Below are 18,143 nucleotides of genomic sequence, written 5' to 3' on the forward strand. Positions count from 1 at the left end.
CTCTGTCAGAGTGACCATCGGGTTCTTGGTCATCTCCCTGACCAAGGCCCTTCTCCCCCGATTGCACAGTTTGGCCGGGCGGCCAGCTCTAGGAAGAGTCTTGGTGGTTCCATACTTCTTCCATTTAAGAATGATGGAGGCCACTGTGTTCTTGGGGACCTTCAATGCTGCAGAAAGTTTTTGGTACCATTCCCCAGATCTGTGCCTCGACACAAGCTTCTAAGGACAATTCCATCAACCTTATGGCTTGGTTTTTGCTCTGACATGCAGTGTCAACTGTGGGACCTTATATAGACAGGTGTGTGCCTTTCCAAATCATGTTCAATCGAATTTACCACAGGTGGACTCCAATCAAGTTGTGGAAACATCTCAAGGATGATCAATAGAAACAGGATGCGCCTGAGCTCAATTTCGAGTCTCATAGCAAAGGGTCTGAATACTTATGGAAATAAGGTATCTAACAATCTTATAAAGAAGATCTCCTTTTGAGGGGCGCAGGTAGCCTAGTGGTTAGAGCGTTTGGCCAGTAACTGGAAGGTTGCTGGATGGAATCCCCGAGCTGACAAGGTAAAAATCTGTCGTTCTGCCCCTGAGCAAGGCAGCTGATTTTGTATGTTTGCCCACTGATAAAGAAAGGATCAGTCTATAATTTTAATGGTAGGTTTATTTGAACAGTGAGAGACAGAATAACAACAAAAATATCCAGAAAAACGCATGTCAAAAATGTTATAAATTGATTTGCATTTTAATGAGGGAAATAAGTATTTGACCCCCTCTCAATCAGAAAGATTTCTGGCTCCCAGGTGTCTTTTATACAGGTAACGAGCTGAGATTAGGAGCACACTCTTAAAGGGAGTGCTCCTAACCGCAGCTTGTTACCTGTTAAAAAGACACCTGTCCACAGAAGCAATCAATCAGATTCCAAACTCTCCACCATGGCCAAGACCAAAGAGCTCTCCAAGGATGTCAGGGACAAGATTGTAGACCTACACAAGGTTGGAATGGGCTACAAGACCATCGCCAAGCTGCTTGGTGAGAAGGTGACAACAGTTGGTGCGATTATTCGCAAATGGAAGAAACACAAAAGAACTGTCAATATCCCTCGGCCTGGGGCTCCATGCAAGATCTCACCTCGTGGGGTTGCAATGATCATGAGAACGGTGAGGAATCAGCCCAGAACTACAGTGGAGGATCTTGTCAATGATCTCAAGGCAGCTGGGACCATAGTCACCAAGAAAACAATTGGTAACACACTACGCCGCGAAGGACTGAAATCCTGCAGCGCCCGCAAGGTCCCCCTGCTCAAGAATGCATATACATGCCCGTCTGAAGTTTGCCAATGAATATCTGAATGATTCAGAGGACAACTGGGTGAAAGTGTTGTGGTCAGATGAGACCAAAATGGAGCTCTATGGCATCAACTCAACTCGCCGTGTTTGGAGGAGGAGGAATGCTGCCTATGACCCCAAGAACACCATCTCCACCGTCAAACATGGAGGTGGAAACATTATGCTTTGGGGGTGTTTTTCTGCTAAGGGGACAGGACAACTTCACCGCATCAAAGGGACGATGGACGGGGCCATGTATCGTCAAATCTTGGGTGAGAACATCCTTCCCTCAGCCAGGGCATTGAAAACGGGTCGTGGATGGGTATTCCAGCATGACAATGACCCAAAACACACGGCCAAGGCAACAAAGTAGTGGCTCAAGAAGAAGCACATTAAGGTCCTGGAGTGGCCTAGCTAGTCTCCAGACCTTAATCCCATAGAAAATCTGTGGAGGGAGCTGAAGGTTCAAGTTGCCAAACGTCAGCCTCGCACCTTAATGACTTGGAGAAGATCTGCAAAGAGGAGTAGGACAAAATCCCTCCTGAGATGTGTGCAAACCTGGTGGCCAACTACAAGAAACTTCTGACCTCTGTGATTGCCAACAAGGGTTTTGCCACCAAGTACTAAGTCATGTTTTGCAGAGGGGTCAAATACTTATTTCCCTCATTAAAATGCAAATCATTTTATAACATTTTTGACATGCGTTTTTCTGGATTTTTTTGTTGTTGTTATTCTGTCTCTCACTGTTCAAATAAACCTACCATTAAAATTATAGACTGATCATTTCTTTGTAAGTGGGCAAACGTACAAAATCAGTAGGGGATCAAATACTTTTCCCCCCCACTGTATATGGCACCCTTTCATAAACCCTGATTGACATTCAGCAATCAGATCATTCAAGCACGATTTTAACCTTTTTGCAAAGATTGAGGCTATAATTTTGTATTCGTTATCTAGGAGTGTTATTGGACACCAATAATTAAGAGCTCCTTGTGTTGTTTAGGTATAAGAGTAATAGCCCCTTGCATCAGAGGCAGGTGGTTCTCCCTTTCTTTATAGCCTCAGTGGTCAAGTAAAAATGGTGCTATTTTGTCAGAAAGTTTTGTAAAATTCAGACGTTAATCCATCTCAACCTGGAGATTTTTTAATTGAGCAACCCCATATTGGATGTCCATAATGGATACATCTTGACATCAAGACCGATTGGATTCTTCACTGAGTTAACATTCTCTATAAAATCAAGGAGATCCTTAGTCACTCAAACTGTTATCGAAGGTGTAAAGATTCTCTTAACTTAGTGGTAAAGTCTGATAACTCTATCCCCATTAATCTTACATTTCCGGAGTGTGTTGAGTTCCCTCTCCTCTTTTCCAAATGAAAGTATCTGCTGTTCTTCATCTTTTCAAGCCATTGTTTTCTGGATCTTATAGAGGCTCCTCTAGCTTTCTCCTCATAAAATGTATCTAGTTGATTCTGTAAATCATTCAATTTAGCTTTCTAATTAATATCAAGCTTCTTAGAGCTCAGCTACCTCACATCTTCATAAGCCAAGCCAGTAGTACAGGCTGAGCAGATTTTAAATTTCAGCAGTTCCCAATAGAGTATTTCGTATAATCATTACTGCACATTCTTAGTCAGCCATATGACTTTATGATCCGTCAGGACTGCAGGCAGTATTTTTCCCTCTACGGTTTTGGGCTCAAGACTAGAAAGTCCGAAATTATTGACACCCTTGAAAAAGATGAGCAAAAACGACTGGGGTGTACTTATGGACATCCAAGCTAGGTGGCGACAAAATCACAAGCGTCCAGACCGTGGTGAATCATGGGAAGGAGGAGTCTGATGACGCATGGACACATTGGTAGGTAGTGTGTGCTGCGTGTTCTCAAGAAGAAGATAGAGAAGACCGAGTAAAACAAATTCGAGCTGTTTTAGATTGAGATACAGCAATTGACCAAATATGACACCAGGTAAGTTTATTTGATCAATTGAGTAGACGGGGATACATAATTGAAATGCCCGTAAAAGTCTTACTATTATGAAGGCCAAATATTATTGTGAAGTTTAATCTTCCGGCCTGGTGTTGCGAGCAGTAACGTTAGCAATGATTTCTCTCACAACAAGTAAATAGTGCATGTAGCTAACTATACAGTTACACGTACGACGTGTTTGTGTTCAAATTCATTATTGATCATTAATATTAAAGTGTTTGGACTGTCTTTTACTTCTGTGATTTAATGCAAAATGTTTGCAATGGTACAGCCCGCATGGCACAAACTAAACACGTGTTCATACGCACTAAGGTTAGCTAATTAGCTTTCAAGCAATCTAGGTACCTATTGTTCGCACACAACACACCTATTCTTGTTATTTTGCCTGAAAACGTGCTTTTGATTTGAGTGCCTAGCCAAATATTGGTCTAACGTTATTGGCACATGTGCTCGCAACATGCTAACATTGGTAACCAGGTCACTAACTAGCCCATTGCGTTAGCTAGATTTATTGCCGGCCATGTCATGCTGTTTACCCATTATCTTTGGTTTACCACTCTTGCTCAAATGCAGTCTTCTAGTTTGCTGTTGTTCTTTGTAGTTCTTTGAACCGCTATTAGGGTATCAATTCATCACCGGTGGCGGAATTAACGTGTATTTAGCTTACAGCTATCATGGCTGTAAGACAAATAAGCATGCATTAGTTGTTGGGATCTATGATTCTAGAAGTAATCTATACTATAACGTGTACCATCAATCTGAAGCATCTCATTTGTTTGCACCAGGCCCTGGCACCATGTTATGTGACATACACATTTGAATGTTAATCTCCGTTTTTCATAATCTTTCTTCCTTTTAGGATTCAGCCCCCGGGGTGGTGATCGAGGAGGCAGAGGAGGCTTCCGGGGAAGAGGAAGCTTTGGAGACAGAGGTGGTGGACGGGGAGGTTTTGGAGATAGAGGTGGACGAGGAGGATTCAGAGGCAGAGGTGGTGGTAAGTCAAAAATAGCTAGATTGTATTTGACATGTCTTTAGGTTATAGACACATGCCTGCTCTGTCTTGTGTAAGTTTACCTGACTGATGAGCATTATCACATATTTGAAGTCACAAGTCAACCTAATGTGACTGACTTAACACATCAAGTTTCTTGCATTTGCCATGGATGAAAGTTGTTTACTGCACATGGTTAATTTAAGCAAGAACTGGACATTACGTGTTATTTCCCTGTTACAGGAGGTGGATTTAGGTCTCCAAGCGGCGAGGGTGGCTTCAGAGGCCGTGGAGGTGGTCGTGGAACCCCCAGGGGTAGAGGTGGACGTGGCGGCTTCGGGGCGGGCAGGAAAGTCACTGTGGAGCCTCATAGACATGAAGGTGAGAGTAAAAGTTGGAGCTGTGCAATACAAGCTGTCTCCAGCAGAGGCCTGTAGTTGCACTATTGTTTGTGTTGTTCAGCAGCACCCACTCTATGCAAAATGTTTCTTCTGAACTGTAAACTTCCCAATATATTGGGGTGTTGTAATTTCATACGTCTCCAATTTCTCCACCCTCAGGAGTGTTCATCTGCCGTGGTAAGGAAGACGCCCTGGTGACAAAGAACATGGTGATTGGAGAGTCCGTGTATGGAGAAAAAAGGATGAATGTCGAGGAAGGAGAAACAAAGATTGAGTACAGAGCGTGGAACCCTTTCCGGTCAAAGCTGGCAGCAGCCATCTTGGGAGGAGTTGACCAGATCCACATCAAACCTGGCTCGAAGGTCATGTACCTGGGTGCCGCATCAGGGACGACAGTGTCCCACGTGTCAGACATCGTTGGACCTGTGAGTATTTTTTTCCACATAATCAGAACTGTCCTTGGTTGGGCTACTCAATAATGGTCTTGTTTAGAACAATTAACTTATATCACAATGAAGTGTGGTCCTTCATTCCTTTGACCCCTGTACATGTAATGAGACTTTTCCTGTTTTGCAGGAGGGTCTTGTGTATGCTGTAGAGTTCTCTCACAGGTCAGGTCGTGATCTGCTCAATGTTGCCAAAAAGAGAACCAACATCATTCCCATCATTGAGGACGCCCGGCATCCACACAAATACCGCATGCTTGTTGGTAAGTCATCAGAATCATACACTGATGCCAAAATACTGTGGTAGTTTATGTATATTTTACAAACTCTGGCTGTACCCTCTTTGTGCAGGCATGGTAGATGTCATCTTCGCTGATGTGGCCCAGCCTGATCAGACCAGAATTGTTGCACTCAACGCTCACAATTTCCTTAAGAACGGAGGGCACTTTGTCATCTCAATCAAGGTAAAACATTGAGACGGTTAAAAAAACGGTGTTATTCAGAGTTAGTGGTGCCATCTTCTGGAATACTGTTCTTAAGCAGGCAAACAAAGATATTAGACGTTGAACATTTTGCATTGAACTGCAAAGCTTTTGATTTTAGGAGCAACCTAGATTACTGTTACTGGGGGCCAGTGCCTCAGTTGCAGTGGGAATAAAGTACGTTTGTCTCGTCTCCCTCCAGGCAAACTGCATTGATTCAACGGCAGCACCGGAGGCTGTGTTTGCTGCAGAGGTGAAGAAGATGGGCTCGGAAAACATGAAGCCCCAGGAGCAGCTGACATTGGAGCCTTATGAGAGAGATCACGCCATCGTAGTTGGAATCTACAGGTGAGGAAATGCTTGTTTCTAAATATACACGGGTCACGTTAATGAAAAAATAACATGTAACAAGTATCTTGCTGCGTTTTGTAAACGTTGATCTAAAATACTGCTCATTGCAATTTTCTGCTCAGACTAATTTTGCTTCAGTTTCACTTTTCCACTCGGATGACAAACGGGACATATTCAGACAGCGTTCTGGCTGATGTGTAGCTACTTTTCTCCGGTACTTTTCTTGGTGTAACCTACCGTTCTCTGGTAAAATGCAAGATAAACGTCAAGCAAAACATTAGGAAATGTAGCTGGCTACATTATTTCTATGATAAACATTGCAAAAAACACCTTGCTTTTTCATTGTAAGCACATTTACTTGTGTGGCTGCTAGCCAAATAGCATTGCACTTCTGTTGTCTGATGAATTAAGCTATTTTGTGCCGAATGTGTTGCATTAATGTATTTTCTGTGATGGAAAACTATAGTTGCATGCCCCTTGTCACTATTGAAGCAACAAACAAAAAAACTCACTTTAAATACATTTATGGTCTGCATTTTGAAAATTCTGATTTCTGAATTCTAACATGACCACCCTGTATAATGTATTTTGTCTTTATAATATGAATTCATCAAATATTCCTTCCTACAGACCTGCTCCCAAGAATAAGAAGTGAACTGGCCCTTAGCAGCTGTGGCATAGTGACTTTTTCTGTGGACCCACCTCTGCCATGGGGGGGGGGGTGCTCTGCACTGGGATTTAGCAAGGCACTGATTGGACCCCCATATCCAAACTGACCATTTTAGTATTCCTGTCTCCAGAGCTTGGACGGTTTAGAAGTACGTAACTGTTTTTTGTCTGGGGAGAGGGTGTTGGGGTGGAATTGACTTCGCTAATTAACTCTGTAGTGCCATGTAAAGTACTGTACAGAGGGAAAGCCTGATATATTGATTTTACTTAGTTTTTTGTTTAATATTCACATTCATCTGTAATCTAATGCTTTAAGCACAATTTCAGTTTATTATTGAAGTCAAAAAAAATTTCCCCTTGATGTTAAAACAAGACTATGGCTTACACCTATGCATGTTTCACTTTGACTTAAATGTGATATTGTACCCTGACTTTTTTATTAAAACAGTATGTGATTGTATATTTTGTTTCGTCCTGTGCTTTAAGACGTGGTCAGAGGAACAATATGTTGTCATGACATAAGTAATGGTCACTATACTGAACAGAATTATAAGTGCAAGTTGAGGGAGCGTGCAATTGAAATGCTGACTGCGGGAATGTCCACCAGAGCTGTTGCCAGGGTATTGAATGTTCATTTCTCTACCATAAGCTGCCTCAATGTTTTAGAGAATTTAGCAGTATGTCCAGCCTCACAACTGCAGACCAGGTGTACCCAGGACCTCTACACTTGTGGGATCAGCTGAGCTTATCTGTCTGTAATAAGCACCTTTGTTGGGGAAACATGTTCTGATTAGCTGGGCCTGGCTCCCTAATGGATGGGCCTAAACCCACCCATGGCTGCGCCCCTGCTCAGTCCTGTGAAGTCCATAGATTAGGGCTGAATTAATTTCCGTTCATTTATGAACTCACTCACTAAAATTGAATGTAGCGTTTATTTTAAGTAGTTTGATATGGGTTAACTTCATGTGAACGCGCTTCTGAGTAATAACGAAAGTGTATTAACCGTTACCAAATGACGGTTTCTAACCGTGCTGGTGACTAACTGCTATAGTAGTACTAAAACAACCTACACGCCGATTGTCAGCTCGTGCGACAAAAGACAATTTTCATCCCAGTGGTGACCGCCGCCATTTTAAGTGAGTGAATGACCATACAAATTGGTCAGTGGTTTACGTCAAAACGCGCGAAAAGAGGCGGGTAATTTGAACATGATTGACGGTTAGCTCATGCGATATTATGATTAACTGATGTTAACTAGTTAGGTGCCGGTAGTATGATTGTCATTCAGAACAGTAGGTAACGTTATACAGTCATGCGAGTTAAGCACATGTTTAAATTAAGTGCTATTTGTAATTGACCAATATTAAGAACATATGTAACAGCATGTCCGTGAATCTAAATGTACTCATTTAGCTAGTTTGTTCGCTAAGGTGCTAACAGTATTGGTGATAACGTGAAGGTTTGCTGCTGTTGAGGCAACATGCACGAGCTTGCTAGCTATGTTACGGCTAGCTAGCAACGTTGGCTTGGTAACGTCCTTAACTAACTTACCCTAAAATCACATTTAAATGCCGAGGCACTTTGTATAGAAACGTATTACCGCTGCGTTAGCTTATGAACAGGCTTTCCATGTGATGTTTAATTTCACACCAAGGGTATGAGAGAGTTTGACTCGCAGGTTTGTTTTGGCGGCCATTTTGTAGGGAGAATGCAACTCAAACAAGCGGGAACGAGCTTCGTGTAGAGGGCGCGTTTTTCGTGCAGACCCTCGTCTAAGCGATAGCTAGTGCTGTCTATGGTGTGATCGAGATTAACGGGCAGAGAGGGGGGGTCCCTTGCGAATGCACATCGCTAGTTATAGCGGTGCAACGGAAATACCCCAATTTTATTTTAATAGTTTTTTTTATTTAAACACATCCCCTCCACCTTTCCGTTCACCACAACATGCAACACGTAGTTGGATATTAGTCGTAACTGTTACAGTGAAAGATAGCTAGTTAGCCTGCTAACGTTAGCTAGCCTCCCAGACTCAGCAGATACGATAAACCCAACGTTGCCAGTTTGCTACATGGTTTCCTGAGGGAAAACAGAGGCCACGAAAGAATCAACCATCAACGGCGAGATACGGTCTATTTTGGATGACAACCTAGTCATTGCCATGCTACCCCAAGCGGTACCACATCTGTTACCTGTGAACTGCTCAATTAGCTAGCTTGCACTGCGCCGGGCGGACCGTGCCGAACCTCCGAGTTCATCCTGCGCTCTTGCTGTACTGCGCTTTGGAGACTAACCTCACTGAGGACACGAGTTTTGACCGGGATTTATTGCAAAAACGACACTACCCTCTCGTTATTAGGATATCTCACCCATCAGAGGGGTGACAGTTTGGGGTGGGGGGGATTGGTTTGCCGGTTCTTATTTTGCCCGGTACCTGTGGTGGAGGCTAGGACGGAGGGAGAGAGGGAATACTGATAATGGCTGCTCCGGGAAGCTGGAAACGAACCGCCGCCTGAGGTAAGAGATAAGCTTGGTTTATTCACTCACTGGGTTTTAACTCATTTGTTGTGAAGATGCCGTTTTTGTCATGTCGTTATGTGTTTGAAGAAGACCATGATGATAAACTGACATCCATACAAACAGCACCTTCCGTACCCTCCCATGTCCTCCAACCTCAGCATCAATATGCCATTTTCAATCACTATGGTGCTAGTTAATTGTACAGGACATTCACTTGGCTTGTAACATTATTTATCGATTCGTACACGTTGTGGACAATTTAGCTAGTAGCTACATTTTCCCGTAGTGATGCCTTGCAATGTAGATCATCAACGTTGGTTGTGATTCGCCATGATGGAAAACTGCGATAGACAGCTACAATGTATCCGAGGCTAGTTCAGACTATCCTTCAACATCTTTTAGAAATCACATTCTCAGCTGCAATGTAGGAATGAAGTAGGATTATCAAAAGTCACCCTGCCCAGTAGTCTCAATATTTAGTATGGGCAGTGTTGGCCATGTAAGCTGTCGATGAGCATGCCTCATCATGGACTTATTACGATTTGATGTATGACTGGGATATCCTCCCTTTTCAATGCATCACACAGCCACTGTTCCTACTTGTGGTAAAATTGAGAAACGATGGATGCCATATTCTAAATCACTGCTGCCTAATTTTATCTGCAGTGTTTCCTTTAACTAGCTAATGCAAATATTTTGAAGAGAATGCCCAAAAGCCACTGCATCGCTGCAAACTGCATTTTAGAATTCACAGCAAGACAGTGAGGAAGGGTATTGTAATCTCTGATGAAGGCTGTGGATGATGATAAAAGAAAAAACGATACATTAAAGAATGTCATAATTATATATGTTTTGATTTCGGTATGAAGGATGACATTACAACCCTTGGATCTTCATACGTTCACACGTGTGTGAATTGGGAGAGACATGCAGTTTCTGATGAAATTGCCAACTAAGACTATGAAAAGCAGTCTGTTATTGTGTATTTGTTGGAGTATATTTTCCATTTTGAATAACCTTTGTCGCAAAGTCATACCCTGGATAAATCTCGGTGCCTACACCCTTGATTTCCATGTAGCATTAGGAGCAAACCCTTGCTGTGGTGCTGAAGTAGAAATGCCGGTTCAAAATGGATTCACTTTCCTCTGTCCTTACCATGTTGGCTTCATTCTCTTACTGTTACCACTGCACCGAAGTGAAACAGTTATTACACGTTAATGCATATGTCGTTAAGATTTGTACGCCATCAGAATTTGATGTATTTTGATCTTAATGAATGAATCCCTCATCCACGTCCATCATGTTTGTTAACCCTAACCAGAAAAATCTTTCCCTCCTTAGTTTTTAGGTGAAAGGTTGGGTGCAGTTTGACATTGTCTCTAAGCTACTGAGTCATGATTCTTTCTTGTAGTGTTGCATGTCCTCATACATTTGGAGCATTAAAATGGATGATTCTCAGTAAATGCTGTATTTCCAAGTTGCATGGATGATTTCCATTTAGCATTCTGAACCACATTATGAGCATTTGACTGCATGTGACAATGACACATTTATTTGGTCAAAAGCTTTGCTGAATACACAGTTGTGATACATTCTCTTGCCACGATATTGAAAGACCAACTTGAGTGTGCATTACATCCCTCCATACCATAGCTTCATGTTGTAGGCCTGTACACCCCCCTTTCTAGTTCTCTTTCCCTCTGAATTTGGGGTGAGAGAAAAGCTCTGTTCGAGATTTATTTTGGTACCGGTAGCAGAGTGACACGCTGTTGTGAATGGACTGACTGACTGACTAACTTCATTGTACCGAACCTTGACACAACTGTGAAGTACAGCAAGTTGGTGTTGACTGGTCACCAAAATACTGACTGTGTGAAGAGGTGCTGTTTTATGTGTCAGTCAAGCTGGGTGTTTGTGGGAGTGTGATTCCGGGATGATGAGATGCTCGCCTGCAAGGATGACTTTCCGGTCATGTTTCAAATATGTATTAGAGCTCATGAGCACATGGTCCAGTCAAAGGGCATGCCACTGTTTTACTGGTGAGCATGTGTGAAAAGTTTGTGCTGGCGTTTGCAGGTGCAAGTCGGCGAGTGTGTGTGTGTGTGCGTGTCATGAAGCCTAGTAGCGATCATGATGATGGTGGGGGTGGCTGTCTGTAATTTGGACTATTACTTGAATCTAGTAACTTTAACCCAGGTAGCAGCTTGGCCCCCCACTCCCTTCCCATGCTCTTTTTCTGGTGAACCTGGCACTGGTGAGGTAACCTATCGCTTGTTTGTCTTTGGAGAGACCACTTGAGGGGGGCCTTCCCCATTCATCTATTGATTTACTCCTGAGTTTGATAGCTTAGGGAGGGGAAGCAGGGGACACCCACTCGCACACAAGTTCATAGTCCCCCACCTCCCGCGCCTAGCGTTTACATGGTGGCAAACTTGATTTACAGCGTAAGCTGTCTTGCCTGTTACAGAGAAGGCACAGTCCATATCCCACGGTTTTTGAGGCAGTCCCCTTTGAGCACAAGCGCTTCAAAAGTGTGTTAGAGAGGGACTGGAAGGAAACATGTTCAGTGAGTTTACTCTAGAGTGAAAGTTAGCACGTGGGCTTTAGTAGGGCCTGGAATGCTACCGCTACTCGGACCGGGGTTGATTGAACTGCAGCCTGTCAGTCTCCTGTTAAACCTGCCCAACACGCCTTTTCCCCTCCCTATTCTATTCCTGTCCAGCAGTCCCAATGTGACTTTGCCCTCAATGTCTCTATCTCACTCTGAGAGGACAACACCAGCCCACTTCTCAGCTGTCTAAAAGTACATTTGATTTTGATCTGGCTCTGAATGAACCCATTTCCTTATGCACAGCAACTTCACTACCTCATCAGTACTCAAGTTGCCCACGTGCAGTGTTTCCCCTAATATCACCATCTCAGCCTAGATATGTTGCCCTATATCTTATCTTCGATTAGTTTCTATAGAAAATTGTGTTTTTAGGTGCCACTGGATACTGATTTTGGGGCCTTCAGTGTCTGTCTGAAGATACAATCTGGGGGACACACTGGTGAGTGTACCAGTATGTTCAATGATGCTCTCTTGGTTACAGACTATATGCTTGCACCTTTGGTTCATTACCACCCCACCTTGACTGGCACGTGTCTCAGTGAAGTTTGAGTTTCAAGACTGGGCTACCTGCACAATGTAACCACATAGTTGGCTACTAAACCTCTCCTTCTAAAGCCAATTCAACATCTGATCATGTCTGATCAGCTTTGTGTTCTTAGAATTGTGTTTATAACTCTCAGAACCTCTAAGGTAATGTTATGGAAACTGGAAAATTTTGAATGTGAGAGAAGGCAAAGGACATTCCATATGCTAGGTCAGTCAGTAAAATCTGCATCAAGTGAATGGCTAGATCAATTTCCAATGGAGGAATGCTTGTAATGGATTCGATCAATGGCATCGCATGTACATTTGTCATCAGTCATTTAAGTGAGCGAGCATAGCGATCATAATTACATATAATGATTCAAAGAGGAATCAACTTATGAATTAAAAACTACAGTGATTAGAATACTAATTTAAAACAAATTAGGCTAGTTTTTAACGATAACTATTCGGGAAAGCCCAGCATCTAAAAAACCGAAGGACACAACTGTAATCCCACAGTTCCAATTTCTCCCCTTGCTGTTGCCAGGAGCAACCAAGCAAGCTACAAGAAACCGACAACCTTTCCTCTCCCCCCTTCTCTCCTTCCATTTAACCCATATCCTCCTTTTCAGGATACATTTTTTCTTGAACAGATGTGAATCAAAGTATATTTCATGAACTGAGGTGAGGGTTGTCATCTATAAATCAATCATGATACCCACCAAGTCAGAATTAAAGCCCAGCCTTGTGGTACAGACCAGTAACTTAAGTTGAAATGCTCAGTCTGTTTAAAAACGAGTGCATCTCTTCTAGGTTAATTGACAGCTGCAGACAAGACTAGAGGTCGACCGATTAATCGGAATGGCCGATTAATTAGTGCCGATTTCAAATTTTCATAACAATCGGTAATCGGTATTTTTGGCCACCGATTTGCCTATTTATTTATTTAAAAAATATATTTTTTAACTAGGCAAGTCAGTTAAGAACACATTCTTATTTTCAATGACGGCCTAGGAACGGTGGGCTAACTGCCTTGTTCAGGGGCAGAACGACAGATTTTTACCTTGTCAGCTTGGGGATTCAATCTTGCAACCTTACGGTTAACTAGTCCAACGCTCTAACCACCTGCTTTACATTGCACTCCACGAGGAGCCTGCCTGTTACGCGAATGCAGTAAGAAGCCAAGGTAAGTTGCTAGCTAGCATTAAACTTATCTTATAAAAAACAATCAATCAATCATAATCACTAGTTAACTACACATGGTTGACGATATTACTAGTTTATCTAGCCTGTCCTGCGTTGTATATAATCGATGCGGTGCGCATTCCGAAAAAGGTTGCTTTAAATTGTACCTAACCATAAACATCAATGTCCTTCTTAAAATCAATAAACAAGTATATATTTTTAAACCTGCATATTTAGTTAATATTGCCTGCTAACATGAATTTCTTTTAACTAGGGAAAATGTGTCACCTCTGCAACAGAGTCAGGGTATATGCAGCAGTTCTGGCCGCCTGGCTCGTTGCGAAATGTGTGAATACTATTTCTTCCTAACAAAGACAGCCAACTTCGCCAAACGGGGGATGATTTAACAAAAGCGCATTTGCGAAAAAAGCACAATCGTTACACGACTGTACCTAACCATAAACATCAATGCCTTTCTTAAAATCAATACACAGAAGTATATATTTTTAAACCTGCATATTTAGCTAAAAGAAATCCAGGTTAGCAGGCAATATTAACCAGGTGAAATTGTGTCAGTTCTCTTATGTTCATTGCACGCAGAGTCAGGGTATATGCAACAGTTTGGGCCGCCTGGCTCGTTGCGAACTAATTTGCCAGAATTTTATGTAATTATGACATAACATTGAAGGTTGTGCAATGTAACAGGAATATTTAGACTTATGGATGCCACCCGTTAGATAAAATACGGAACGGTTCCATATTTCAGTGAAAGAATAAACGTGATAGTTTCCGGATTCGACCATATTAATGACTAAGGCTCGTGTTATTATGTTATAATTAAGTCTATGATTTGATAGAGCAGTCTGACTGAGCGATGGTAGGCACCCAGCAGGCTCGTAAGCATTCATTCAAAACAGCACTTTACTGCGTTTTGCCAGCAGCTCTTCACAATTCTTCAAGCATTGCGCTGTTTATGACTTCAAGCCTGTCAACTCCCAAGATTAGGCTGGTGTAACCGATGTGAAATGGCTAGCTAGTTAGCGGGTGCACGCTAGTAGCGTTTCAAATGTCACTCGCTCTGAGACTTGGTCTTGCTCTACATGGGTAACGCTGCTTCGAGGGTGGCTGTTGTCGATGTGTTCCTGGTTCGAGCCCAGGTAGGAGTGAGGAGAGGGACGGAAGCTATACTGTTACATTGGCAATACTAAAGTGCCTATAAGAACATCCAATAGTCAAAGGTATGTGAAATACAAATCGTATAGAGAGAAATAGTCCTATAATTCCTATAATAACTACGACCTAAAACTTCTTACCTGGGAATATTGAAGACTCATGTTAAAAGGAACCACCAGCTTTCGTATGTTCTCATGTTCTGAGCAAGGAACTTAAACGTTAGCTTTCTTACATGGCACGTAATGCACTTTTACTTTCTTCTCCAACACTTTGTTTTTGCATTATTTAAACCAAATTGAACATGTTTCATTATTTATTTGAGGCTAAATTGATTTTATTGATGTATTATATTAAGTTAAAATAAGTGTTCATTCAGTATTGTTGTAATTGTCATTATTACAAATAAAAAAAAACTATAAATTGGCCGATTAATCGGTAGCGGCTTTTTTTGGTCCTCCAATGATCGGTATCGGCGTTGAAAAATCATAATCGGTCGACCTCTAGACAAGACCACTGAGTAGTTGATTGGTGGTTACTATACTATTTTGAGTGGAGTCTGCACCTATACAGTACCAGTCAAAAGTTTGGACACATCTACCTATTCCAAGGTTTTTCTTAATTTATTACTGTTTTCTACATTGTAGAATGATAGTGAAGACATCAAAACTATGAATTAACACATATGGAATCAGATGAACTCTCTCTGTCAACTGCGTTTATTCTCAAACTTAACGTGTAAATATTTGTATGAACATAAGATTCAACAACTGAGACATAAACTGAACAAGTTCCACAGACATGTGACTAACAGATGGAATAATGTGTCCCTGAATAAAGGGGGGGTCAAAATCAAAAGTAACGGTCCGTATCTGGTGTGGCCACCAGCTGCATTAAGTACTGCAGTGCATCTCCTCATGGACTGCACCAGATTTGCCTGTTCTTGCTGTGAGATGTTACCCCACTCTTCCACCAAGGCACCTGCAAGTTCCCAGACATTTCTGGGGGGAATGGCCCTAGCCCTCACCCTGTGATCCAACAGGTCCCAGACGTGCTCAATGGGATTGAGATCCGGGCTCTTCGCTGGCCATGGCAGAACCCTGACATTCCTGTCTTGCAGGAAATCACGCACAGAACGAGCAGTATGGCTGGTGGCATTGTCATGCTGGAGGGTCATGTCAGGATGAGCCTGCAGGAAGGGTATCACATGAAGGAGGAGGATGTCTTCCCTGTAACGACTGTTGAGATTGCCTGCAATGAATGACAACAAGCTCAGTCCGATGAAGCTGTGACACACCGCCCCAGACCATGACGGACCCTCCAAATCGATCCCGCTCCAGAGTACAGGCCTCGGTGTAACGCTCATTCCTTTGACGATAAACGCGAATCCGACCACCCCTGGTGAGACAAAACCGCGAATCGTCAGTGAAGAGCACTTTTTGCCAGTCCTGTCTGGTCCAGCGACGGTGGGTTTGTGCCCATAGGCGACGTTGTTGCCGGTGATGTCTGGTGAGGACCTGCCTTACAACAGGCCTACAAGCCCTCAGTCCAGCGTCTCTCAGCCTATTGTGGACAGTCTGAGCACTGATGTAGGGATTGTGCGTTCCTGGTGTAACTCGGGCAGTTGTTTTTGCCATCCTGTACCTGTCCCGCAAGTGTGCTGTTCGGATGTTCCGATCCTGTTCCGGTGTCGTTACACGTGGTCTGCCACTGCGAGGACGATCGGCTGTCCATCCTGTCTCCCTGTAGCGCTGTCTTAGGCGTCTCGCAGTACGGACATTGTAATTTATTGCCCTGGCCACATCTGCAGTCCTCATGCCTCTTTGCAGCATGCTTAAGGCACGTTCACACAGATGGGCAGGGACCCTGGGCATCTTATTTTGGTGTTTTTCAGAGTCTGTAGAAAGACCTCTTTGGTGTCCTAAGTCTTCATAACTGACCTTAATTGCCTACCGTCTGTAAGCTGTTAGTGTCTTAACGACCGTTCCACAGGTTCATTAATTGTTTTTGGTTCATTGAACAAGCATGGGAAACAGTGTGTTAACCCTTTACAATGAAGATCTGTGAAGTTATTTGGATTTTTACGAATTATCTTTGAAAGACAGGGTCCTAAAAAAGGTGCATTTCTTTTTTTGCTTAGTTTAGTAACCAAAAAAGTGTTGAACAAATCAAAATATATTTTATTTTTTAGATTTTTCAAAGTAGCCACCCTTTGCCTTGATGACAGCTTTTGCACACTCTGGTAAAATAGTTTACCATGGTCCCCAGCCATCAATCTGTACGTCTCTGCTCTCTTTGCTTTGCGGTTATGTTTTAGCTGTGTTGTTCTAGCTTGCCGACCATAATGTTATATGTTTAGCTAAGATTACTCCATATATCTAACCCTCTTTGATAAGAATTAGATGGTGTTATGTATTGGTTAGATGGTGTTATGTATTTCCAAAACGTTGGTTTACTTTAATGTAGCTGTAAGCTAGGTGTTAATATCAACTGGCAGACTCATGTAGTGCTAACGTAACGTTAGCAGGCGTGTAGGGCTAACGTTATCAGGCTAGTAAAGCTAACATAAGCAGGCTAGTTGCCTAGCAACCTTGCAGGTTGATTTGTAATAATAAATTCATAAAGTATTTGGTTGTAAATTGGCTGAAAATGTAATTGAAACCATAAGTCATGAGTGAAAATGATTGGTTTGATTTGAAATTACTGTATTTCTGTTGGAGTTTAAATTATAGGGAATAGGCTGGCTTGCCGGGTCCTCCATATTACATCACCCCCCCGGAAAAATATTTTTCCGACATGACTTGGGCATTCTTCGGAATTCTAATCAGTTTTATAGAATAAATGAGTAATGCAAATCCATATGTTACATGTGGTTGCGTTTGTTACTTACCCTTTTTAAAACGGAATTCAACAATATTAAAACATTTATTGAACTTAGTAGGGAATCAACTAAATGTATTAATTAGCCCAAGTTTATCATAAGACATAAACAGAATGCAATAGTGATTTGTATTTCCTGCAACTTTCTGAGGCAACAAAAATTCCCCGTCTGTGTAAGTGCGGTACGTGCCACTTTGTGTAGCCATTAGCGATGATGCTAATGAAAAGTCTTCTGGTAGATAGAAAGGTTTTCCCAAAAACCTTCTCAATTAAATGTTAACTACAAAGTAGCCTATGATTACCTGGCAGAATAAGATCATGATTATTTGCATCAATCGAGTGGGTATTTGTTTTTGCAAACTTCACCATCACGTGTGCTACGAAACACATTACAGCCTCCATTCTAGGTGTGCACTGGAATTAAATATACATTTCTCAAACTTTTCCTGGTGTGATTTAAGCATTTTTGTGTACATAGAAAAACTACTAATTGGATTTTCTATTAAAAAAAGGTGATTTTGATAGTAAAAACCTGAAAATATTGGGGGAAACGGAAACCTGGAAAGACAAAACGGAGAAAGGGGATTTTGGGGAGA

The 18,143-nt window shown here is 42.3% G+C and overlaps 2 protein-coding genes across 2 annotated transcripts in view; both read left to right on the forward strand.

The window, feature by feature from the left end:
* Positions 1-3,145: 3,145 nt before the first annotated feature.
* LOC106578539 (rRNA 2'-O-methyltransferase fibrillarin) lies at positions 3,146-7,119 on the forward strand. The gene is made up of 8 exons (XM_014157477.2): positions 3,146-3,298; positions 4,179-4,313; positions 4,554-4,691; positions 4,871-5,136; positions 5,288-5,420; positions 5,509-5,621; positions 5,842-5,987; positions 6,621-7,119. The coding sequence occupies exons 1-8, from the start codon at positions 3,289-3,291 to the stop codon at positions 6,643-6,645; spliced, it is 966 nt and encodes a 321-aa protein (XP_014012952.1). The 5' UTR covers positions 3,146-3,288; the 3' UTR covers positions 6,646-7,119.
* A 1,007-nt stretch (positions 7,120-8,126) lies between these two features.
* Positions 8,127-18,143, forward strand: part of LOC106578455 (dual specificity tyrosine-phosphorylation-regulated kinase 1B) — a 70,410-nt gene continuing 60,393 nt past the window's right edge. The window contains exon 1 of the mRNA XM_014157296.2: positions 8,127-9,173. The gene's annotated coding sequence lies outside the window, so the exon portion shown is untranslated. The remainder of the gene's footprint in view (positions 9,174-18,143) is intronic.

This window comes from Salmo salar, chromosome ssa02 (genome assembly GCF_905237065.1).
Source record: "Salmo salar chromosome ssa02, Ssal_v3.1, whole genome shotgun sequence".
Classification (NCBI taxonomy): Eukaryota; Metazoa; Chordata; class Actinopteri; order Salmoniformes; family Salmonidae; genus Salmo; species Salmo salar.